Below are 25,861 nucleotides of genomic sequence, written 5' to 3' on the forward strand. Positions count from 1 at the left end.
AGTTGGGGTGGGGACAGGAGTTGCCACTGGAAATTGAAGCATCACTTAAGGAAGTTATCACCATAGTTCAGGCATAGATGCTAGAGGTGTGAAATTTCACTGGTGACCATGGGAGTGGTAAAGGGAGGAAGGAAGTGAGAAATGTTTTGAAAGAAGAAGTGCTGCAACCTATCCTAGGAACATACAGAAAGGGACAATTTTATTGTAGGGTCCTGAGGGCATTTGATAGAAAAACATCCTCTTTTTTGTCCAACTCTGGTGTCTATGGGAGTGAATACAGTAGTTATTATTTTGATATTATGAGAAAATATAATAGAAGAAAGGCCTCCCTGGTGGCTCAGTGGTAAAGAACCCACCTGCCAATGCAGGAGACACAGGAGACACGGGTTCGATCCCTGGTTTGGGAAGATCTCCTGGAAGAGGGCATGGCGACCCACTCCAGTATTCTTGCTGGGAACATCCCATGGACAGAGGAGCCTGGCAGGCTACAGTTCATGGGGTCGCAAAGAGTCAGACACGACTGAAACGACTGAGCACACACGAGCATAATAGAATGAATGCTTTTTAGTGCTTTTTAGTGCTTCTATCAACTTTCTTTTACAAGGTTGGTTGGGGTAGGGCCTTTATGGAACCACTGAGGCGGCTATTGACATCCATACTGGAGATCTACCTCCCTTCCCAAAGTGTGGTGAAATGTGGGAGGAGGAGCACCTTCAAACTGTGCTAGTAGGACCATACTTGGTACAAGATCCATCTGGATACATGTTTCAGAAGCTTTCAAGAAGTGCATGCTCTTTGACCCAGTAATTCCATTTATACTAATTTATCCTTAGGAGATAATCAAATAATTGTCTTGTACAAAGCTGTGCATCTTTGCACTGTTTTGAAGAGTGAAAAATTATGAATGACCCAAGTGTCTTGAAATAGGCACTTGGCTAAGAAATTAAGGTATGTCTACACATTGAGACATTATTCAACTCTTGAAAGTGATGATAGGCAACTACACTTATTAACATGGAAAAAAATCTGTGTGTATATATATATATATATATATATATATATATATATATATATATATATAATGGAGAAAATAGGCTGCAAAGGCATATTCTATAACTTTTATGAAGAAAGAGCATATACCTAAATTACCTCTATGTATAAACTTTGGTGTGCATATTCTGAGAATGTGGATAGTTCCCTATGAGTGTAAGATTAATGGATAATTTTACCTGTTTTCACGTTTATGTATTTTCTTATATTAATGTAAACAAGGACTTTTGCATAATTTGCCAAGAGGGAAATGGATGAATTTAGCCTAAGCAGGCCTGTCAATAGCATTTTGGGGAACTAGAGCAAAAGTGTAAATAGAGGTTCACATACTCATCTTTAAGTATTTGGAAGGTATAAATTAAAATTTTAAAATAAACATTGCTTAAGTAAGGTTGTAAATGTAAGTATAAATGTTTGAAAATTTTAAATTTCATTAACTGTTTTGAAAGTAAAGCTCTTCTCAATTCTAGCATTTGATGGTCACCAACTTTCCAGTGGAAAAAATGATGTCACACTTGCAGTGAATTCTGCAGTCTGCTACTCTAATCCTCCTTTAGGAATAAAGAGTTTATTATTTCAGTTGTTTGGAGTGTTTCCAGCAGACAGTCCTCAGCTGTCAAGTCTCTTCAGGAATTGCCTCAGCTAGAAAGCCACCTCCCCCCAAGGTCATACCTCCTTTCTGGGGGACTTCACATTCAATGACTGATCTACATGGCCTTCTTGCCCCAAATGAGACAGCTTAACTTCTCCCTGTGTCCAATCCTTCTTCTTTATTTTCCTTTCTACAGATTTTGATCCTAAGAACATTCCTTAATAAAAACCCTTCATGCTGAACCCTATCTATGAGTCTGCCCTCCAGGAAAACAACCTACAACAGTTGGTACAAGAAGAGGTTCAGAAAAGCATACACTGTGATGAAATTTTGGAGATGGATCACCTGCTGCCTGGCTGGCAATGAGGATTCCATCATTCGTGGTAGGTGGAGTAGATAGGCATGTGGAACATCTAGCAGAGGAGTTGTTAGAGCTTTTGCTGGTAGTGAACTGGAATGGCATTGGTGGAAGGGAATGCATTATTAACTGGTGCTGTGTGGTAGATGTTTGAGAAATTTGTGAGGAATATTAAATATAAAGAAGGGCAGAAAATTGGGTGGTTATTGATATTCCAAGATCAGGGCCCTCATTAGGAGGGAATATGACCCTGACACATGGAATGGGGACGTCAGGATTGATGTCCCTAGATGCCTTACTTCCTCTGCTTTCCCTGAGCCCCTTGAGCATTCAGAAGTGTCCCAGTTCTTCCTTTTAAGGGTTAGTGCTAAACCTTGCTTGAATATGCAGAGCCCTTTCCCGGGTAAGATAACATGTGTTTCCTGCAGAATCTGCCTCCACCTCCCATCCTGGTCACTGGGTCAATGTCTAGGGTTAAATAAAAACATAACTGCATTGGTGATGTACTGGGCCTAATAAGGAAGGAAAGGGGATACCTCAAGAAGGAGCTGCAGGACCTAGCCAGCATGCTGGACCTGGCAGGTGCTGAGGGAGTAAGCATGGGACTGAATTCTGAAGGCCTTGATCAGGGCAGCTAGAATAAAAAAATGGATAAGGGAGAATGAATTGATTTGAGAGTCCTTTCCCAAGATACAGAATTTAACACCCTGGCAAAGACCCTAGGAGATCAATATGAACTCACTACTAGAATGACTCCTCAAAGAATGAAAAAAAAATGCCCCACTTTAAGTGAGGTGTAAATGCCAGAGTTGCCATAGCAGATAGTGGGAGGTGGTTGATTAACATCACTGATTCAATGGACATGAACTTGGACAAACTCCGGGAGATAACGAGGGACAGGGAGGCCTGGCGTGCTGCAGTCCATGGAGTCACAAAGAGTCAGACATGACTTAGCAACCGAACAACAACAACAACGGTGGGAGAAGGCTCAGGGAAGCAGGAATAGAATAAAGTCAGAAATCCCTCTAGAGGACTATGTGCTGCAAGAATTTGCTAGAGCTATAAGGAATGCACTGGTTAAAGGGGTACCAACATCATTAAGTTCAGTGGTGGCTTGCTTCTGCAGATCAGGGCTCAGAGTAGGAGAGGGTTGTTACAGGACGAAAATCACTGATAGAAATGGTGATGTACCTGAGACAATAGAGGCAAGATAACTGTACTCAACTGTCAGAAGTCAGGTGGATGTAAATACCATAATGCACCACTGGGTCAGCGTAATAGGGAAGCCTGATCCGCAGAAAGCTTTGGAAAGGATTACTAGAACAAACACAGTGCTCCCAGTGGATCGATGGTTGTTGTTGTTCAGTCACTCAGTCGTGTCCGACTCTTTGTGACCCCATGGACTGCAGCATTTCAGGCTCCTCTGTCCTCCACTATCTCCCAAAGTTTGCTCAAACTCATGTCCATTGAGTCAGTGATGCTATCCAACCATCTCATCCTCTGCCACCTCCTTCTCTTGCCCTCAATCTTTCCCAGCATCAGGGTCTCTTCTAATGAGTCGGCTTTTTGAGTCAGGTGACCAAAGTATAGGAGCTGCAGCTTCAGCATCAGTTCTTCCAATGAATATTCAGGACTGATTTCCTTTAGGATTGACTGGTTTGGTCTCCTTGCAGTCCAAGGGACTCGCAAGAGTCTTCTCCAGCATCACAATTCTAAAGCATCAATTCTGCAGTGCTCAGCCTTCTTTATCGTCCAACTCTCACATCCATATATGACTACTGAAAAAAACATACCTTTGGCTATACAGACCTTTGTCTACAAAATGATGTCTCTACTTTTTAACACACTGTCTAGGTTTATCATAGCTTTCCTTCCAAGAAACAGGTGTCTTTTAATTTCATGGCTACAGTCCGCAGTGGTTTTGGAGCCCAAGAAAATAAAATCTGTCACTGCTTCCACTTTTTCCCCTTCTATTTACCATGAAGTGATGGGACCGGGTGCCATGGTCTTAATTTTTTCAATGTTGAGATTCATTCCAGCTTTTTCACTCTCCTTTCATCCTCATCAAGAGGCTCCTTAGTTCCTCTTCACTTTCTACCATTAGAGTGGTGTGTGTGTGTGTGTGTGTGTATGTATACATACATATATATATATGTACATATACATATATATATATGTATATACCTGTATATCTGAGGTTGTTGAGATGGTTAAGACAGTTAAGAAAGTTAATAGAATGTGGTGGTCAATATAACACATTACTCTAGGAAAAAAGCATCTGACAATTTTTATGCAATCCATGCAATAAAAAAATCAGAGATGCTCAGGAGTCTGAGGGAAGGTGCCTCAATAAGAATTACATTCCTCCTTGCTCAGCTTTGGCCCTAAGTCACTTTTTGATCCAGAGTGCACTGTTTAAAGGAGTGGGGTACCCAGTCCTGGGCATTCCAGTTTTTCCCTTTCATCTAGTCTTTCCCTCTACTAAGGTAACTGTGTGCTGAGGAAAGAGGAATACCCAAACATTTTGAGGGCTGATGGACCCTGCCTGTGAGTTGCTATTGATATCCAGAGAACTAACGTGTCATCATGCCTCACTTCGTTAGAATAGGGGCAGATGGGAGCCAGAAATTTGATAGGCTCTTGGTCTCTGTTGGGTTTACAGTAGCTCCACTGGGTCCACAGACTCACTCAATGGTTATTTTCTTGGTTTCCGAATGTATAATTGGAATAGATAGACATTATGATAGTTGGTACAAGCCCCACATTGGTTCCTTGGCATGTGGCATGACAGCTCAGTTGCTTCAGTCATATCCAGTTCTTTGCAACTCTATGGACTGTAGCCAGCCAGGCTCCCCTGTCCATGGGATTCTCCAGGCAAGAACACTGGAGTGGGTTTCCGTGCCCTCCTCCAGGAGATCTTCCCAACCTGGGGATTGAACCCGTGTCTCCTGTGTCCCCTGCAGTGCAGGTGAATTCTTTATCTACTGAACCACCTGGTAAGCCCCTTCTTGGCATGTGGAGTCAGAGCTATTTGTAGATGAGGTCAAGTGGAAGCTCTGAAATGTCCTTCCTCTTCCTTGGCAAAGACTGTAAATGAAAACATATAGATAGCATCTTGGAGAAGACTGCAGAAGTCAGTGCCACCTTTAAAGACCTAAAGAATGCTGGGCTGTGGTCCCCATCTTATCTCCATTAAATCACTTTGGGCCCCTCCAAAATGTGGACAGAGTCGAGTAAATGACTGTAGACTGCTGCAAACTGAACCAAGTAGTGGCACAAGTGCAGCTGTCATGTCAGATACAATATCTTTGCTAGAACAGAATAATATGGCCTTAGGTACCTAGTAATCAGGTATTGGTTTGGAAAATTATTTTTCCTATCCTATCGGAATGGAACATCTTAAAAGTTCACATTCACATAGATGGCAACAGTATACATTTATAGTTTTTCCTCAAGACTCTACTAACTCCCTGTCCTCTGTCATTACATAATTTGAAGTGATCTGGACCATCTGAATATAATACTGTTAATAGCCCACTATGTTGATGATATCATGTTAATTGGACCAAATGGCTAAGAAGTGGCTAGCACTCTGGAGGCTAAGACATGTGTACTCTGGAATATGGGAAATAAACCTTACAAAGATCCAGGGCCTGGTTACATTAGGTGCAGTTTTTAGATACTGAATGGTCTGAGGCATCCCATGAAGTAGGAAACTCAACATCTTGTAGGCTTTATTGGATTCTGGAAGCAGTACATTTATATCTGGAATTTACTATTTTGACCCATATATTGGGTGACATGAAAAGCTGCCAACTTTGAGTGGGGCCTAGAACAAAAGAAGAGCCTATAGCAGGTCCAGGGGTTTCAAGCAGTCACCACTTGGACCATGTGAAAAATAAACTCTAAGGTATTAGAATATAATCAGTCTGATTTCAGTATTGACCATCTGGTGATGTCCATGTGTAGTCTTCTCTTGGGTTGTTGGAAGAGGGTGTTTGCTATGACCAGTGCATTCTCTTGGCAGAACTCTATTAGCCTTTGCCCTGCTTCATTCTGTACTCCAAGGCCAAATTTGCGTTACTTCAGGTATTTCTTCACTTCCTACTTTTGCATTCCAGTTCCTTATAATGAAAAGGACATGTTTTTTGGGTGTTCATTCTAGAAGGTCTTGTAGGTCTTCATAGAACTGTTCAACTTTAACTTCTTCAGCATTACTGGTTGAGGCATAGACTTGGATTACTGTGATATTGACTGGTTTGTCTTGGAAATGAGCAGAGATCATTCTGTCATTTTTGAGGTTTCATCCAAGTACTGCATTTCAGACTCTTTTGTTGACTATGATGAATACTCCACTTCTTCTAAGGGATTCTTGGCCATGGTAGTAGATGTAATGGTTATCTGAGTTAAATCCACCCATTCCAGTCGATTTTAGTTTGCTGATTCCTAAAATGTTGACATTCACTCTTGCCATCTCCTGTTTGATCACTTCCAATTTTCCTTTATTCATGGACCTAACATTCCAGGTTCCTATGTAATATTGCCCTTTACAGCACTGGACCTTGCTTCTATCACCAGTCACATCCACAACTGGGTGTTGTTTTTGCTTTGGTTCCATCTCTTCATTCATTCTAGGGTTATTTCTCTACTGATCTCCAGTAGCATATTGGGCACCTACCGACCTGGGGAGTTCATCTTTCAGTGTCCTAACTTTTTGCCTTTTCATACTGTTCATGGGGTTCTCAAGGCCAGAATACTGAAGTGGTTTGCCATTCCCTTCTCCAGTGGACCCCCTTTTGTCAGAATTCTCCACCATGACCTGTCCATTTTGGGTGGGCCTACACAGCATGGTTCATAGTTTCATTGAATTAGACAAGGCTGTGGTCCATGTGATCAGATTGGTTAGTTTTCTGTGATTGTGGCTTTCATTCTAACAGAAGCAAAAGATACTAAGAAAAGGTGGCAAAAATACACAGAAGAACTACACAAAAAAGATCTTCGTGACCCAGATAATCATGATGGTGTCATCACTCACCTAGAGCCAGACATCCTGGAATGGGAAGTCAAGTGGGCCTTGGGAAACATCACTATGAACAAAGCTAGTGGAGGTGATGGAATTCCAGTTGAGCTATTTCAAATCCTAAAAGATGATGCTGTGAAAGTGCTGCACTCAATATGCCAGCAAATATGGAAAACTCAACAGTGGCCACAGGACTGGAAAAGGTCAGTTTTCATTCCAATCCCAAAGAAAGCCAATGCCAAAGAATGTTCAAACTACTGCACAATTGCACTCATCTCACATGCTAGCAAAGTAATGCTCAAAATCCTCCAAGACAGGCTTCAACAGCACGTGAACCATGAACTTACAGATGTTCAAGCTGGATTTAGAAAAGGCAGAGGAACCAGAGATCAAATTGCCAACATCCGTTGGATCATTGAAAAAGCAAGAGAGTTCCAGAAAAACATCTATTTCTGCTTTATTGACTATGCCAAAGCCTTTGACTGTGTGGATCACCACAAACTGTGGAAAATTCTGAAAGAGATGGGAATACCAGACCATCTGACCTGCCTCTTGAGAAACCTGTATGCAGGTCAGGAAGCAACAGTTAGAACTGGACATGGAACAACAGACTGGTTCCAAATAGGAAATGGAGTACGTCAAGGCTGTACATTGTCACCCTGCTTATTTAACTTATATGCAGAGTACATCATGAAAAACACTGGGCTGGAGGAAGCACAAGCTGGAATTAAGATTGGCGGGAGAAATATCAATAACCTCAGATATGCGAATGACACCACCCTTATGGCAGAAAGCGAAGAAGAACTAAAGAGTCTCTTGATGAAAGTGAAAGAGGAGAGTGAAAAAGTTGGCTTAAAGCTCAACATTCAGAAAACTAAGATCATGGTGTCTGGTCCCATCACTTCACTGCAAATAGATGGGGAAGCAATGGAAACAGTGACAGACTTTACTTTTTTTGGCTCCAAAATCGCTACAGATGGTGACTGCAGCCTTGAAATTAAAAGACACTTACTCCTTAGAAGAAAAGTCATGACCAAACTAGACATCATATTAAAAAGCAGAGACGTTACTTTGCCAACAAAGGTCTGTCTAGTCAAAACTATGATTTTTTCAGTAGTCATGTATGGATGTGAGAGTTGGACTATAAAGAAAGCTGAGTGCCTAAGAATTGATGCTTTTGAACTGTGGTGCTGAAGAAGACTCTTGAGAGTCCCTTGGACTGCAAGGAGATCCAACCAGTCCATCCTAAAGGAAATCAGTCCTGAATAGTCATTGGAAGAACTGATGCTGAAGCTGAAACTCCTATACTTTTGAAGTACTGATTTGAAGAACTGACTCATTTGAAGAACTGACTCATTTGAAAAGACCCTGATGCTGGGAAAGATTGAAGGTGGGAGGAGAAGGGGATGACAGAGGATGAGATAGTTGAATGGCATCACCGACTCAATAGACATGAGTTTGAGAAAGCTCCGGGAGTTGGTGATAGACAGGGAAGCCTGGTGTACTGCAACCCATGGGGTTGCAAAGAGTCAGACACGACTGAGTGGCTGAACTGAATGATTAGAGGTATCTGTGTTGGCAGAAGATGCCATGTGGAGTTTTTGGTAAGCTCTGAAGGGAAGGTCACAACTTAAACCAGAACTCAGATTCTGCAACAAAGTCATGCCACATGCAGTGGAGAATTACATACTCAAAAGTATATTTTAAAAGTATTTAAAAAAACAGCTCCTGATATGTTACTGTATCCTGATAGAGATGGAATACCCAGCCATAGAACATCAAGTGACTATGCAAGTGACCATACAGCCAGCACTGCTCATCATGAACTGAGTTCTGTTAGATCCTCCAAGGTATAAGGATGGGCAGGCCCAGTAACAAGATGGCAGTTTTACACACAAGCAGGAATGGAGTGTTTAAGCACCTTGTATTGCTGACCGTGCTCACAGTGCCAGATGTCTCACTGTATCTCACCATGGGCACTGTTCACTGAACTCATGGTAGGCAAGGTGTGAGCTAAGAGGCTGGAAGAAAATTCAAGTAGCCATAAGAACTACAGACCATTTATTCTCTTCTGCCTGGCAGCAGACATAATATAACGTAACATAACCACAACGTAACATAACCACTGTGACCAAGCGAGTACGTTGTGACATGCATGCACAGTGCTGTAAGTGATCTCAGTGTTACATAATCATTATCTACAAAACGTGGGGCAAGAGTGAGAGGCTGTGGGATGAAAGAGCCTGACCACACCATTTTGGCTAATTTGCTCTTTCCCTGCACACCTGCACAGTCAACTAGAGCAGACCCTCCATGATATCCACCACTGTTGCACTAGCATCTTTCACTCACCTTGTACCTGTGGCCTCATAGGGAATCTTTTTTGACAAGCTGACTGAGAAGAAAAAACCCAAGCATTATTTACAGATTGGTGGGCTTGGTGTGTGAGTATCAACAAGGATAGCAATTCCAGCCTGAAAAAGTCATGATGATCAGGAATGAGGGTCTGGATCATATCACCAGACAATCCACTAAGACCCTAAGAGTGATTGGGATCTATAATTGATAGTAGAAGAGCAAGATGGTCATTTTCAGCTTTGAGACCAGCTGCAATGTGGGGGACATAGTTTGTCCTAAGTTTCCCCTAGGAAGAGAGACCCACCAGACCCCTGGAAGAGCTGATCCTAGAAATTATATAAAGCAGATCTGGGAGGCACAACGAGTGGACTGTGGTGGATGCTGCAATGCCCTGCCCAGAGTTTCCTTTAGCAATAAAGACCTTATTACTTCAGTTGTTAGGAATGCTGCCATCAGAGAGTCCTTGGCTGCTAGCCCCATTCAGGCATTGCATCAGCTGAGAATTGTCTTGTTCAAGATCACACTGTATTCTCAGCATGTCCCACATCCAATGGCTCATTGATGCTGTGTATAAAGACCTGGTCTTCTTGCACTACTTGAGATGGCTTTTAAATTTCATCCTATCTTCAGAATTCCTTACAGGATATGCTGAGGCATTGTATCAATAGTGCACTGACATTTGATTTTTTCCTCTTTTCATTCCTTCTTATTTTCTCCCTTTTCTTTCCTAAATGTTTATCCCAGGATTTCTCACCAATAAACCTCCTATACTAATCTTTGCCTTAGAATCTGTTTCCTGGGGATCCAATCTGTGACAGTGATTCATGCATCTCTCTCTCTCTTCATACATCCCCCAATTAAGAGTAATATCTGTTGTTTAATACTGTGAAATATTCTTTAGCCTCTATATGCTACAGTTGCAAATAGTGCATTCATTTTTATTACATTTTATGTAGATTTTTATTACATTTTATTACATTCATTTTTGCAAACCACAAACCAGAAAATAAATACAAGCCAAAAAATGGACACTATTGGGATATGAAAGTTTGTAAGAAAAAACCTATGGAATTCATATATCTGAGAAGAAGGCTCTGACAAGTTAGCTTGTTTTTTCTCTTTCTTAGGTGGTTCACTGCTAAAATCTTCCCTGTAGTCTGAAATAATGTCTGTCTTTTATGTCAGCAGTGGCACAACCCACAAATCTTCTTGGCATTTGGACACAGTTGCCTATTGTTTAGAGGAGACAGGGAAACAGATGTGGAGAAGCATTTTCCTGAAGCCTGAAAGTGTTAGTCAGAGTACAGATGTTTGGGCTTATAAGCTGCACTGTACCAACAATGAACACAAGATCCCATGTGACATAGGCACCCATGTGTTCTTTAATAAGTGTGTGTGTGTGTGTGTGTGTGTGTGATATATACAAGACCCTTGAAAGCATGGGATTTAGGGGGGACTTGTGTCTAGCTCTTGGGGTAGCACTGAGGCTAAGATAGAAATGGATAACACTCCTAGATGTTTTGGAAAATTAAGTAGTCTTATAGCCAGTTTTAACCCACTCCAGCATTCTTGCCTGGAAAATCCCATGGACAGAGGGGCCTGGTGGGCTACAGTACATAGGGTTGCACAGAGTCAGACTGGGTGGTTAAACAACAGAAATTTATTTCTCACAGTTCTGGAGCCTGGGATGTCCAAGATTAGGTGCTGGCAAATTTAGTTTCTGTGAGAGCTTTCCTCCTGGCTTGTGGATAGCTGCCCTCTCACTTTGACCTCTCATGGCCTTTTCTTGGTTCATGTGTGTGGAGAGCAAGTGAGCTTTCTGATATCCCTTCTTATAAGGGCATTAATTTGTAGGATAAGGGATCCATCCTTATGGACTCATCTGTTGTTCAGTCACTAGGTTGTGTCCGACTCTTCAAGACCCCATGGACCATAGCATGCCTGGCTTCTCTGTCCCTCACCATCTCCCAGAGTTTGCCCAAATTCATGTCCAGTGAATTGATGATAATACCATCCAATCATCTCATCCTCTGTCACCCTCTTCTCCTTCTGACTTCAATCTTTACCAGCATCAGGGTCTTTCAAAATGAGTCAGCTGTTCGCATCAGGTGGATAAAGTATTGGAGCTTTGATTTAGAGGACTCATTTCCAAATACATTCCAAACTCATTCCAAATACTGGGGGTAAGGCTTTCAAAGTATAAATTTTGGGGAGACACACATTCAGCCCATAAAAGTCCTTGAGTTTTTTTGTACAGAATTGGAGTCTTATTCTACGTTCAGTTTCAGAACCTGGTTTTATTAAATGTAATTTTTCTAGTTGTATTGTACCATAAGCAACGATGTTTTAGCGAGTTTATATATTTTGCCTATAGCTAATTCAGCCAAGGACTACTAGCTCAGATGTTCTTCTCTGATTACTCCTGAAAGGGAGTATGCCTTGGGCATTCACACATCCTTCCATATTGCCATGAATGACTGTGATTGTTTTTATTTTTTATAATAATTTTATTTATTTATTTTTGGCTGTGCTGGGTCTTTGTTGCTGTGTGGATTTCCTCTAGCTGTGGGGGGCAGGGGCTACTCTCTAGTTGCAGTGCATGGGCTTCTCATTGTGGTGGCTTCTCTTGTTGCTTAGCTTGGGCTCTAGGGCACAGGCTTCCTATAGTTGTGGCACGTGGGCTCAATGGTTGTGGTTCCCAGGTTCTAGAGCACAAGCTCAATAGTTGTGGTTTATGGGATTTGTTGCTCCACAGCATGTGGGATCTTCCTGAATCAGAGATCAAACCCATGTCTCCTGCATAGGCAGATGGATGCTTTACCACTGAGCTACCAGGGAAGCCCTGTGATTTTATTTTTAACCTTGGCTTTTTAGGATTTGTCCCTGGGTCACAGTAACTTGGTGTTGCAAAGAGTCAGACACGACTTGGCAACTGAACAACAACAACAGAGTAAACTATTGTTCAGTCAGTGCTTGGTCAGAGGTTTTGTTTAAGCTCCTTGTGTCAGTAAGACTTTTGCCAGGTGTTTAGGGGTCTGTGTATAGCTAAGTGAATCCTTTTTCAATGGAAAGAAAAAAAGGCACAATGTAAGAGCTGTGAGTTAAGTCTTATTCAGTGTTTTACTGAGGACTGTATCCCAGGAAACAGTCTCTCTGTAGCTCTGAGAGGTCAGCTCTGAAGAGGTAGGCACAGAAGCCATGATATATATGATTTTGACTAAGGAAACCTATGACCAACCTAGACAGCATATTAAAAAGCAGAGACATTACTTTGCCAACAATGGTCCTTCTAGTCAGGGTTTTTCCAGTAGTCATGTATGGATGTGAGAGTTGGACTATAAAGAAAGCTGAGTGCCTAAGAATTGAAGCTTTTGAAGTGTGGTGTTGGAGAAGACTCTTGAGAGTCCCTTGGACTGCAAGGAGATCCACCAGTCCATCCTAAAGGAGATCAGTCCTGGATGTTCATTGGAAGGACTGATGTTGAAGCTGAAACTCCAATACTTTGGCCACCTGATGCAAAGAATTGACTCATTTGAAAAGACCCTAATGCTGGGAAAGATTGACGGCAGGAGGAGAAGGGGACGACAGAGGATGAGATGGTTGGATGGCATCACTGACTCAATGGACATGGGTTTGGGTAGGCTCTGGGAGTTGTTGATGGACAGGGAGGCCTGGCATGCTGCAGTTCATGGGGTCGCAAAGAGTTGGACATGACTGAGTCACTGAACTGAATTGAACTGAGGGAATATGTACAGTCAAGCACACATTTCAGTAAAAACTTACTGCTAATCATGAGGGCTTCCCTGGTGGCTCAGATGGTAAAGCATCTGTCTGCAATGCAGGAGACTTGGCTTTGATCCTTGGGCCGGGAAGATTCCCTGGAGATGGCAACCCATTTCCAGTACTCTTGCCTGGAAAATTCCATGAACGGAGGAGCCTGGCAGGCTACAGTCCATGGGATCGCAGAGTCGGACACGACTGAGCAACTTCACTGGAGAGTCATGAGGAACAGTTATTTCAGTTAATGATTTTAATTTTTTTTAGTGTATGAGAAAATATAAGAATCTGGGTTGATTCAACATCTTCCATGATATCTAACTATCTCAGGGACCTGTTTTTCCGAAGTACAGAGTGCCTCATCCTGTTTTTCATCCTGAATTCTTTTCAGGGTGTACTGTTGGTCAGCAAAGGCAGTGGCTTATGACTTGAACCTTGTAGAAACAAATAATGGGCAACACATTCTTTGTTTTTCTTCATTTTACACCCTTCAAGCCTGTTCCATGCCTTTCTCTGATTCTAAGTGGATGTAGCCTAGCATATGCACACAGTCTTCCTGACCTTCACAACTGTGGATGATTCCAGGAGGGCTCTGACTGGTTGTCTTTCCCTGGTTTCTCTTCAATAAACTTGTGACTGTTCTGACATTTTCCTTTTGTTAGTGCTACCAGCCTCTTCTCAATTATCCTCCACCACAATCTCCATCGTTTTTGACAATGTTTGTAAGCATGGAATTTTCTACTACCTTTTCCACCCTTTCCCAGCACCACCTCACAGAGCAGGAGTGTCTCTCAAGTAAAAGCAGGTCCCTGCCTTCAGCCATCCCACAGTGATTGAGGCTCTTCCCAGGAGAAAAGGCAGACTATAAGGATGAAGAATTGTACAGCTCTGCCTGAGGGCATTGACTTCCCTTTGTCTCAGGGACAGCCCTGAGTGCTTGACACTGACCAGGTGTTGCTGGTCCACAGTGCTTTCAATTCTGTGGTAAAGGGAACAAGGCTCTGGTTTTAGTTTGTTTCTGGTAATATCCCCTCTTGATCTTTTTCTGCTAATCAACCAGCATTTGGAAGTTGATGGACTCAAAATATGATGAATCTGATTGTTGCGTACAACTGAAAACTCCCTTCCTCTCCAGAATAAGCCCATTCGTTTTTTATTTATGGGGGTTTACCCTGTTGGAGTGGGGAATAGTTGTCAAACTCTACCTGATTTGTGAACTGGTTCATTGTTTCTTTGGATGCTAAGGTTTGCTTTTAGAGGTGCCATTTGTATTTTATCTTTCTGTTTTTAAAGGATGGCAAAAGTTTCGTCTGTTCCTAAGGAAAGTCTTCTGGGGCACATTCTGGAAAAATGGTCTGATTACAGCTATGAACCTATGACTAAGGGAAAAAAAATAAGATGAAATGAAACTCTTTTGAAATTCCAAAACTAGTTCTTTTTGCACATGCAGTTAAGAGAAACCTTGCTTGATAAAACACCTTTTTATAGAATTCTGACCCTGAGAACAAAAATATTTTGCCCCACCTCATGATCCATTCCTGCCCTCCTCAGTTCTGTTCTATGCCCTAGGAGGCCAATCCTTCTGGATTATATCCCCAGGCTTCATTTCTTGAGTCTCTTTGGGTTTGACCAATGAAGTACACTGACAGAACTTTGGAGGGCAGAGAGGGCAGACAACGTATTTCTTTCTTGCTCACTCCCCAATTTGGGCTGTGTTTTATTAACAGTGATTACCAATAACTTTATTGTTAGTGATGGACCAAGACTTCATCTCCTGACAGAAGGTACATTTTCTATAGCTATAGCTCCCACCAGGCTCCAGTTTTTTTTTTTTTAAAGGCTCTTGCTTCTTTAAGCCTTGGGTAACAGCTTCCTGCTATTGCTAGTCTCTGGGTATCTCAAAATCCCTAATTTGGTCTCTTAATCTTGCACATATCTCTTTGAATAGTCCCTACATTCAAGTTTCTTGAACCAGCCGAGTTGGATTCTTTTTCCTGCTGGGAATCTATACTGATAAAGATGTGATGTAAGGCCTAGATCTATTGCTGCTATTTTGGTTCCATCAGAGTGGTCAGCTCAAGGGTGAAGCTTATATGTAAGTAAGGGCATGACAGAGGATATTAATCAAATTCTACTTGAAGCCATATATCTTCTGAATACAGCTTATTGAAGTAAGAACAGGTAGATACTTCTTTAATATGATAAAAATATATATGAACTTCTAACAAGAAGTTCTTCATGCTTGAGGAATAAATACTAGAAGCATTCCCATAAAAATCAGGAAGAAGACAAGGCTGTTAGTTTTCACACAATTATTTAATTAATTAATTTTAATTGGATAACTATACTATTGTGATGATTTTTGCCATACATCAACATGAATTGGCCTCAGGTACACACATTCACAGAATTATTTAATATTGTTCTGGAAATACTAGTTAATACAATCATCCAAAAGGAAGAAACACAGTACTTATATTGGAAAGGAGGCAAGATTATCATTACTGCAAATGAAACAAACCTGAGAGAATCAATTAAAAACTGTTTGAAACTTTAGGAACTCCATAAAGATGCTGGTTATAAAATCACTATGCAGAAAACAATCACTTTCATATATAAAAATAATAAACAGTACATGTAAGATAAATATTCAATTTCTAATAATCAGGAAAGGTAAGCTACCTAAGAATAAACTTTTAAAATATGCAAAATATATTCATTCACCCAAGTATTTACTGATAAACTACAGTGTGCCAAGCAATGTTCTAACAGTCATGTTTTTATTGTTTTATGATATTTATATTGAAAAGGAGGCAAAATTATCATTACTGCAAATGAAACAAAGCTGAATCAATTAAAAACTATTTGAAACTTTAGAAACTTCATAAAGAGGTTGCTTATAAAATCACTATGCAAAAAACAATCATTTTCATATATAAAAATAAACAGCATGTAAGATATTCAATTTCTAATAATCATGAAGAAAGATAAGCTACTTAAGAATAAACTTTAAAAATATGCAAAATATATTCATTCACACAAGTATTTACTGATAAACTACAGTGTGCTAAGCAATGTTTTAAGAGTTATGTTTTTTATGATATTTATATTGAAAAGGAGGCAAGATTATCATTACTGCAAATGAAACAAAGCTGAGAGAATCAATTAAAAACTATTTGAAACTTTAGAAACTTCATAAAGAGGTTGCTTATAAAATCACTGTGCAAAAAACACTTTCACATATAAAAATAAACAGCATGTAAGATATTCAATTTCTAATAATCATGAGGAAAGATAATCTACTTAAGAATAAACTTTAAAAATATGCAAAATATATTCATTACACAAGTATTTACTGATAAACTACAGTGCACCAAGCAATGTTCTAGTTTTTTTGTTTATACTTTTTAATCTGTAAAAAACACATTTCAAAATAAAAACAAAATCCCATATCATACAAATGTTTATAATAATTAATTTATCTAAGCAACACACATACATGTTCAGTTGTAAAATGTTAACTAAATTTCTGTGACAAATATGCTTTTTTAAATACCAAGAACATTACAGAGTTAACAAGAGTCCTACAGATAATCTAGTAGTCAATGAGTTTTTCTTAAGTCTTCACTTTAATGCTGTTATTTCAGCATAGGTAAGCAAGCAGTCTTTCATATGCTGGAACACTGGAATCTTTGGTTGCTACTCTATCAGCTGCCTTGCAAATAAGAAGCCAACCATTTAAAAAATGTTTTAAGTGAACAACTTGCGGACCCCAGGGATGAACAGACCTTAAGAATGCACAATTGTGAGCATTTACAACCGTCTTAACTGTGGCAGAAGACTGTTCATGCCCTGCTTCTGAAACGAGATCTCAAAGCAACATAGCTGAAAATAAACGATGTTAACAAAAAACTGGCATATGCACAATTTCTCCACCAACTTGTGTGTGAACCATAGTTAACTTTTCCACCTGAAAGAATGCAATAGAAAACTGGACAACACGTTTCACAATCTCATTAATATTCACAAGTACAGCAGCTACAACTAAGCACACCACATCGCCAATGCTGCCCAGAGCCAGTTTATACTGAAATTACGTTATTTACCCCAAGTGAACGTTTGTCCACAACCACTGGCCAGTGTACATATGAACGAAAATTTCTAGATTTGGGGAGAAACATGCTGCTCCGATCACCTTACTCTGCTTCTTCTGTTCCTTGACTCATGCTTACAAACCTTTTCATGTTACTCTTTTTTTTTGTCAGTTTGCTTGCCTGTGGGGGTGGGGGTTTGGGCCTGCTGACCCTGCCCACTTGAAGAGGCTGCCTGCTGTGCCGCTCTCTGCTTTAATATTATCCAATCAAATGCGTAGTCATATTGGTAATTCAGGGTCCTGAAAAGATTGCGGAAAAGCTGCCTCAGGTACGTGTAATCCGGGGTTTCCTCAAAGCGCAGTGCACGACAATAGTTTAAGTATGTAGCAAATTCTGCGGGAAATCCGTTACATAAAGCTTCAACAGATGTGGCCATCTTCTTTTCACAAATCTTTTCGTATTTTTGCTTCATTGTTACAGCCTTTATTCCTTGCCATGGCAGGCTGCTTTTATTAAAATACATCAAAACATATCCTAATGATTCCATGTCATCTCGGCGACTCTGTTCAATACCAAGATGTGTATTGAGGCTAGCATACCGAGCAGTACCAGTGAGACTTTTATCTTCCCTGTATGGTATGTGTTGCTTTGTCCTGCTGTCTCGGTACCTTTTGGCCAAACCAAAATCAACAAGGAATAACTGGTTTGAGCTTAAGGAAGCTGGGTCCTGAGAAGTACTATCAGTCATGCCCCTTTTCCTCTTCTTTGCTTGACATTCTAAACACACATTACAGCGAGGCCCAGCACCCATTAGGAAGTTATCTGGTTTAATATCTCTGTGTATAAAATTCTTTGTATGCAAATATTCGATTCTACTGATCATCTGGTCAGCTAACATAAGTACAGTTTTCATTGTGAATCGTCTTGAACAGAAATTGAAGAGGTCTTCGAGGCTGGGGCCAAGAAGATCCATGACTAGCACATTATAGTCCTTTTCCTGACCATACCACCGTATGCGGGGAATGCCAGCCCCACCCTGAAGAAGCTTATAGAGTCTGCTCTCATACAGCAACTGGGGCTGCCTCGCTTTCTGAGGTTCGAGCTTTACTGCCACTTCCTCACCGTTGGTGATATTGATCGCCAAATAGACTTTCCCGAAGGAACCAGACCCAATCTTTCTTACCAGCTTAAATTTCCCTCCAGCAATGAATTCGGCCCTGGAGCCACTGCTGCTCGCCATTCTGAGAGACAAAGATGGAGGCTGGGGCTCAGCCCGGACGCCTCTAAGGGGAGGATAGAGGCCTCGAGGGCTCGTCCACCGAGCAAAGCAGCGGAAGGCGGCAGGAAACAGAAACCGCTGGCTCTTTCTCGGCGTTACAGACCCCCAAAATCGGCCAAGCAGAACCGGATCACTGCTGCCGTCGGTTTCTTTTGGCGAAGCCGCTGACGGTTGAGGGGGGTTCTCGAGGTTACCAGGTTTCTGGTGGTCGCCACCTCTGCCTCACTTTCTCGGTGAAAAAGGGGAGCACTGAGTTAGGGCCGTGAAACCGCTGCCACCGGCTCGAGGGACCTCCGTCACACCACAAACGCCACCATCTTGCTAGTCCGGCACCAGCCAAAACAAAATGTCTGCAGCTCCCAGAAGCCTCTTCAGAGCAGAGCATTCTGGGAAAGGAATCCGGGAGTCTTATATTTTTAACGTATGTACATTCTGCTGGGAAAGTAAATGAAGGCAAATAACTAGAAAAACTGGGTTCCCAAGTGGAAAAAATACTCTTTTCCCCAGAAACTTATTTATCTTGTAACTTCATTTAGATTCCCCAGAACTTATTCATCTTATAACTGGAAGTTGGTACCCTTTGACTAACAGTCCCCCATTTCCCCTTTCCTGCAGTCCCTAGCAACCACCATTCTATTCTGTTTTTATGAATTTGGCTTTTAGGTTCCACATATAGTACCATCCATGTTGTCAAAAATAGCAGAATTTCCTTCTTTTCTATGGCTGAATAATATTTCATTATACATATAAAAAGTAAGCTACTTAAGAATTAACAGGTTCCCTTTTCTCCACATCCTCACCAATACTTGTTATCGCTTATTTTTTGTTTTTTTAATAATAGCCATTCTAACTGATGTGAAGTGGTAACATTGTTTTTAATGCAAGGCTTTATTGGAGCCTCTGCAGCAGCAGCAGGGAGCAAGAACAAACAATAGATTCCCTTGCTTGCTTGCTTCCTGAGGGGGAGGTGAACTTGTTCCTTACATGGGGTGAGGGTTGGGGTGTGTTCAGGGGCTGGGCCAGAGATGTGGCTTAGGTGGTTTGCAGGGGGCATGCTCAGTACCCTGCTTTTACTCTCAACACCGTGTTTTTGCTCCACGCTCTTCAAAACTGGCAGTTGAGTTTTTTTGTCTGTATCTTTTGTCCACAATTTGCCCCGACTGTATATTCTTGCAGTTACTTTTAGTCCCATAGTTTCTTTGTATTGAGTTGCTCTAAGAGAGGTATGTTTAGGTACAAGCATTGCAGCACTGCAGCAAAAGTTCTCAGGTCCCTGCATGTCCCTTTCCCCTCTGAGAGACTCCACACCCTTATCCTTAATCGGTAAGGACTTTACTGTCTCTTCTGACACTTCTTCCAACTGGACGGGGGCGACAGACCCTAGCCTACCCTAGAAGTGTAGAAGTCCCTCAATGACTGTTCCAAGGATCTGTAGGGACCTGGGCCAACTCTGCTGGAATAGGTTGAACTCCTTGAACCATCAGGAGACTTACTTGGAGCTTTGGATCCTAGAAGACACAAACTTACAAACTTAACCAAAATGTTAAACAAACAAGTGCTAAAAAAAGAGAAGAACTATAATAGCCATTAAAGGACCTAGAAAGGGAAGGAACCAGGTTAACTTTGGCAGGGTTCCCTTAACTGTTGACCAGACAGTGGAAGTGACAGAAACCATTCTGCTTAGGTATATATTTTTTGTTAATCTCAGGGTTAAAGTTTAACATATTTATCTATTTTAGAATGGAAGATCTGAACTTGTTGGTCCCAGGAGTCCTCCCTTAGACTGAAAAGTCTTAGTCACATGTTTACAACAGTAGGGAAGACAACAGAGCACTAGAGAAGATATAGTATAAATCAGTATGACTGATTTACTGAAAAGAAAAGCATTATAAAAAAATGAAAATCTCCTGCCAGAAATCTTTTTTTTTTTTTCCAGAAATCTTTTTATACCTTGTGAGATCCAAGAGAACATACTAGAGAACCAGTTTTCAGTTTTCCCACCCATATTGAATAGTGAGGATTGGTGGTTAATTGCCTGCTGAAATCAAGTGGCTTGTTGAATTTTCTCAGTGTTGGTTTCTGCCTGATATGGGCATCAGGGTTGCTTTTTCTGGGAAACCCTGGTGCCCCAGGTTCCAAGGAAATTAAGGACTTCAGTAGTATTCTGATCTGAGGCCTCCATGGCCGGGATGCATATTAATATGTCCTCTACATACTACAGAATGACCCCTTCTTTTAGGTGTATTTCCCTCACCCAGGGCCTAGGTGAACAAGTGTGGCCTGTCCTGAAAACTCTGAGGCAATACTGTCCAATTATATTGGCCAGAGTGGGGGTTAGTCCACTTGAAGGCAAATAGATACTGAAGTGAGAGATGAACTGGGATGCGAAAGAAGGCACCCTTGAGGTCAAGCACAGTAAAATATTTGGCATCTCCAAGAATCTGGACTAATATATTATAAGGATTGGCTGCAGGTGATCGATAAGGACCACTGCATCGTTTACTGCTCTAAGGTCTTGTACCATTCTATATTCCCAATTTGGTTTAACTGGCAGAATAGGGGTATTGCATGGAGACTGACAAGGTACTAAGAGGTGATGTTTTAAGTATTTATCTATGAGGGATTGCAAACCTTTTTTTCTTCCAACTTTATGGGATCCTGTCTCGTTAGGATAAGCGACTTATGGCTTAAGGCTAATTTTTACAGATTGGACATTTATAGCTTTCCCAGGGATTCCTTTGTCCCAAACAGCAGGGTTTACTGCATGTAGAATATGGTTGTGAATAGCACCTTGCTCTTCCAACTGGTCTGTCTTAGAGTCAAGAAAAGGGACTGCTTAGGGCCTCCTTATCATAATATGGCTCCTAATAATAACATAGATCCCAGAGGTCTTCCCTAGTAGTGGAGTAGGGTACTCAGGTACAACTAAAAAGGCATGTGAGATCAAACACTGTTCAAACTGGCAAGTGAGAGGCCCAGTGAAGTAACAGGCATGAGTCTTTCCATCAACACCAGTCACAGTACAGCTTTTGGAGGAAAGATGCTCAGTGCAAGAGATCAGAGCAGAGTAAGTGGCTCCTGCATATATTTTAAAATTGAATTTCTTACCTTCCTTGTTGGGCTTCCCTGGTGGTTCGGTGGTAAAGGATCTGCCTGCAACGCAGAAGACTCAGAAGACTTGAGTTCAATCCCTGGATCGGGAATGATCCCCTGGAGAAGGAAATGGCTACCCACTAGTAGTTTTGCCTGGGAAACCCCATAGACAGAGGAGCCTGGCAAGCTACAGCTCATGGGGTCACAGAGAGTTGGACACAACAACTGAAGTGACTGAGCACACACCTGCCATGTCAAGAACCACCCAAGGCTCCTCAGTGGAGGTACACATCTAGTTGGGGGTTGCCACCAGAATCCCTGGGCCACCTCAGTCATCCAGCATGGCCATATCGGGAGGAGGAGTCTCCTTTCACCCTCAGAACTGGGGACAGTTCTACTTCTAATGACCTGTTTGTTTGCAGGCTGGGCATGGACCAGGGGTTTCTTTTGGTACTTTGGGGCTCAATAGCCAGTTGACTTATATCTGAAGCATTCTTCCTTGCTGGTTTACCTATGAGGTGGATGGTTAACTTCCTCGGCCCCCTTGGGCTGTCCTGAGGTTGCAATGCATGGCTAACAGCTATAGCCATCAGTTTAGCTTGAGCCATGGCCTGCCTGTTTTCACACTGGGTTATCTCTTCCTCCTTAGCTTGATCTCTGTTATTAAATACCCCAAAGGCCAACTGTAGGAGTTGTGGAATTGGGGTTTGTGGGACTAATTGTTAACTTTTGGAGTTTCTACCTAATATCAGGGGCAGACTGTCTGATAGGGTGTTGTCCCAGCAGGGACTGATCTTTGGGAGTGGATGAATCAATGTTAGTAAATTTTCTAAAAGCCTCCACAAGCCAACCCTGAAAGAGGGCTAGATTTTCGTTTTCTTCTCCTTTAACATTTTTCATAGTTAAATGGCTTTTTGATATGTTTTTTCATCCTTTCTAATACACATTGGATCGTGTGCTTCCTGGCTTCTGTTCCCTCCTGGCACTTATAATTCCAATGGGGCTCCTGATTTGGGACTCCATCTCCACCTATAATGAAATGTTTGGATTAGTCCCTGCCAAGTTGGTCACCATGCACCTGGGCTGCTACCCAAATTCTTTGCTTTTCCTCAGGGATACAGCAAGTAGACAAGACTATTTGAACATCCTTCTGAGTTAAATCAAAGGCCATAGTTAGGGTCTGAGGCCCTTCAACAAACTTACTAGGGTCTTCCAGTCTCTGTTTGGGTTGGTCTAAATTGGTTACAAGGAGGGGCGCATATATTCTGATAGTCCCTTCACCATTTGCCACTTCCCTAAGAAGGCACATTTTTCCTGATCCTGGGTGACAGGAAGTTTCACTATGAGTTGCCCCGGAGGGACTAGTCTCTCCCTTCTTGAGTAAAGGAGGCTATAAAGGGACATAGGGAAGTGAAGTGTGGAATTGGTCAGAGGGATCTGAAGAAATAGGTGCTTCTAGGAAGTAGGTAGCCCTGGAAAAGCAGGGGAGACTTGGTTTCCTCCCTGAAAATTGGGGGAGATTAAAGGAGGATCATCTAAAATGTCAAAAGTGTCTTCTGATTCCCCATGCTTTTAATTACAGGAGCCACATAGAGTGGGGTTTTGGTAAAGGACCATGAAGGCTTGAACATAGGGAATCTCAGTCCATTTTCCTGTCTTGGGACAGTAGAGATCCAATTGCACAGTGGTATTGTAATTTAGAGACTCATTTTTCTCCACCCCTCTAACTTATATAAAGGCCAGACAGTGTTAGAGTTTCAGTTTTTCCCTTTTATGCAATTTCCAGTTTTTGAGGATATATTCCAGAGGTGTTTCTTCTGGCTTAGAAGAGGATCCTCCCATGTTGAGTAACCTGCAACCAAGACTGCTCCTAGAAATGAAGTCCAGCATCTCAGAGATGTTTACTAGGAAGCTTTTGTCAGAAGAGAGTCAGAGAGTTCTCTGAATTCCCTTCTTAGCTAATGGGATTTTGAGCCTCCACTACACTCCCATCACATATCCAGATATCTTTGGTTGACCCAGCCCCTCATGCCATAGTTCTGTGATAAGGGATGTTTGAACCAGTGCCAGTGCATTGCCAGGGCTCTCTTTGAGGGGGATCTGTTGTCTATAAGACTTATGGACTAGCAACAATTTCCCCTAGGGTGGGGTGTATTCATTGAGATTGAGCATTATGAAGCCTAAAGGATATGGGCTGCTTGGAAGTGGCCAGCAATAGGTAGTCTGTAACAGTGTATGGGCTGCCAAGGCCTGGAGTAAAGGGGGTCCCTGAGGTACAAAAAGGAACTCCTGGAGGAAATGGAGTTGGACACAATAGACAATGCCACAGGATCAGGCCTAGAGGTGGGAGTATTTCCACAGGGGATTTTTTTTGAACACAGAGTAAGGTGAGAGACTAAACAGCAGAAGAACCCCAAACCCTTTCCCCAATCTGTTTGGTGGCTGTGATAAAATTGGGGAGAGCCTGATGATCCCATCTGATATATGCAGCAGCAAGTATGGACCATGTTTCTCATGTAATTTAACATAATAAATGAACAAGTTTAGGATCTCTCTTTGGGATGCTCCAGAGAGCCTTTGAAGCATCTGAAGTTAGTTGGAGGTCAAAAGAATTTTAGTTAGAATTTAATATTTGGGAAATTTGTAAAAAAAATTGCAAAAAGTTTTACCTGGTCAGATAGGATCATAGGTCACTGTGAAACAATTATTCCCTGAGCCAAGGTGAAAAAAAATTCTCAAAAGTTAATACAGATCACTTAAAGGCACAGAAACTCACATAATCTGTTATCAAGAGCAGCATCCCAAGAAAACTTTGTTCTCTTATGAAAGAAACCAAAATCAGACTTTCATCAATCTACTTCTAATAAAATTCACTTACTTAATTAAATTTAATCCAACTTTAGAAAATCCTAACCACACACAAAATTCTTTTCTCAACTTCCTCTTCTGCAACCTTTCTGTAGCCATACTTTGTGCCTTATTCTTTCCACTTAGAATTAACAAGCTTTAGGACAAAATCATCCCTTTTTCCTTTAAAAAATATATTTCCATTCCTCATACCTTCTTTTCTGAACACACACATCCTACTTTCCTTAGGCAACCATAAACTGTCTTTTACATTAACATTCTATAGATTGGTAAAGAAAATCTCAAGATGATGCAAAACAGCTTTAGTTTCTCTCTCAGAAGAAGGTAAATTTACCTTCTCAAAAGTAGGTAAATTTAGACCTATTTTGCAATTAATGTTACAATTGCTTGCTTGCTTCCTTCGCTTTAGTTGTGTCTGACTTTGCAACCCTATGGATTGTAGCCCACCAGGCTCCTCTGTCCATGGGATTCTCCAGGTAAGAATACTGGAGTGGGTTGCCATTTCCTTCTTCAGGAGATCTTCCCAGGCCAGGGAATGAACCCATGACTCTTGTGTCTCCTGCATTGGCAGGCCAATTCTTTAACACTAGTAGCACCTGGGAAGCCCAATAGTTTATCTGAAATGGCCTGAATATTCAATGAATTCCTATTATTTAACTTGATTTATTTTTAGGTTACCAAAATTTGAAGAGACTATTTTTAGATGGACATTTCCAAAGCATAATTGTTCTTGTAGAGTTTATCAAAAAGCTCTTATCCTAGTTACATTTACTTAAAAATGTAATCATATCAGGTTTTTTTCCCTGTTGACAAATCTCATAAGAGAAAGAATGTGCACTTATTGACTTTCAGTAACCCTAGTTACAATAAGAATATTATACTTGACATTGATGATTCTAAAAAAAAGACTATATTAATTAAACCCACAAGCTTAAGCTAGCTCTAATATCAGATATTAATTAAATATTGACTGTCTCCCAGACCACATGAATGCAAAATGTATTCTGGTGAGTTTTCTTTTATATTTCTGAGAATGTGTATGAACACTCAATTTCCTTTAAGCTAATTAAATACAGCTCATTTACAAGTTAATTTTTACACAAAAACAAACAGAATCAGAGACCTCATAGTTTTTCTGCTTGAATTTAGAATGGGCCTTTCCCCACCTCCGTCTGGGGGATTACAGGTGGATCAGGTAGTTCCTGAGAGCCCAAGGAGAATAGTTACATTGCAAAGGCAGAGAAGAGAGATGGCAAGCTCTTGGAGCCAAGTTTAAAAGCTTAGTTTGCAAAGGCAGAGGAGGGGGAAATGCAAGCTCCTTTCTTTTTGTTTTGTTCTTTTACATCCCACCAAGGGGACTTCCCTGGTGGTC

At 41.3% G+C, this 25,861-nt stretch overlaps 1 protein-coding gene across 1 annotated transcript; it reads right to left on the reverse strand.

Moving 5' to 3' along the window:
- Positions 1–17,418: 17,418 nt before the first annotated feature.
- On the reverse strand, positions 17,419–18,489 carry LOC122689705 (casein kinase I-like; the record flags this gene model as incomplete). The annotated part of the gene is made up of 1 exon (XM_043896354.1): positions 17,419–18,489. A coding segment is annotated over exon 1 (1,071 nt), but the record flags the coding sequence as incomplete, so codon positions are not given.
- Positions 18,490–25,861: the final 7,372 nt, after the last annotated feature.

This window comes from Cervus elaphus, chromosome X (assembly GCF_910594005.1).
Source record: "Cervus elaphus chromosome X, mCerEla1.1, whole genome shotgun sequence".
NCBI lineage: Eukaryota > Metazoa > Chordata > Mammalia > Artiodactyla > Cervidae > Cervus > Cervus elaphus.